The following is a 488-nucleotide window of genomic DNA, read 5'->3' as shown; positions in this document are numbered from 1 at the left end:
GAAGAATTTCTTTACTGAGAGGGTTGCCAGGTATTGGAAGAGCCTGCCCAGGGAGGGGGTGGACTCGCCATCCTTGAGAGATGTGCTGAGGGACGTGGTTTAGTGTTGAGAGGGCTGGGACAAAGGTTGGGTTCAACCTGGATGGTCTCTTCCAGCCAAAAATGTTGTATGATTCTACAATTCTCTGGGATGGGGAGGGCTGCAAACCACAGCTTGCGGCGCCCTCCACCTGGGGAGCACTGGTGGTCGTCGCTCTCCACGTTTAACAGCCACGACTCGCCCAAGGTCCTGCAGAGGGTGGGACGGGGCTTGTTTTTTCTCACAGCAGCTGCTTTGGGTGCTGGTTTGCCCTGTTTTCCCGCGCTGCGTTGTCCTCTCTCCTTGCACGCTCTCTGAGAAACCCTGCGCAGATCGCGGGAGCTCGTTGTCTTTTCTCACGTCCAGGCTTGCTGGAGAGGCTACAAGAAGCGAAAGGCTCGACCGCGTAG

The 488-nt window shown here is 56.8% G+C and overlaps 1 protein-coding gene across 1 annotated transcript in view; it reads left to right on the top strand.

The window, feature by feature from the left end:
- Window positions 1-410: 410 nt before the first annotated feature.
- Window positions 411-488, top strand: part of LOC104273868 (ras GTPase-activating-like protein IQGAP3) — a gene marked incomplete at both ends in the record, with an annotated part of 6742 nt that continues 6664 nt past the window's right edge. Inside the window, one exon of the mRNA XM_009869325.1 lies at window positions 411-488. Coding sequence (XP_009867627.1) covers window positions 411-488 — 78 coding nt within the window.

This window comes from Apaloderma vittatum, unplaced genomic scaffold (genome assembly GCF_000703405.1).
Source record: "Apaloderma vittatum isolate BGI_N311 unplaced genomic scaffold, ASM70340v1 scaffold27915, whole genome shotgun sequence".
In the NCBI taxonomy this organism is placed as follows: domain Eukaryota; kingdom Metazoa; phylum Chordata; class Aves; order Trogoniformes; family Trogonidae; genus Apaloderma; species Apaloderma vittatum.
This window is presented reverse-complemented; position numbering and strand designations above follow the sequence as displayed.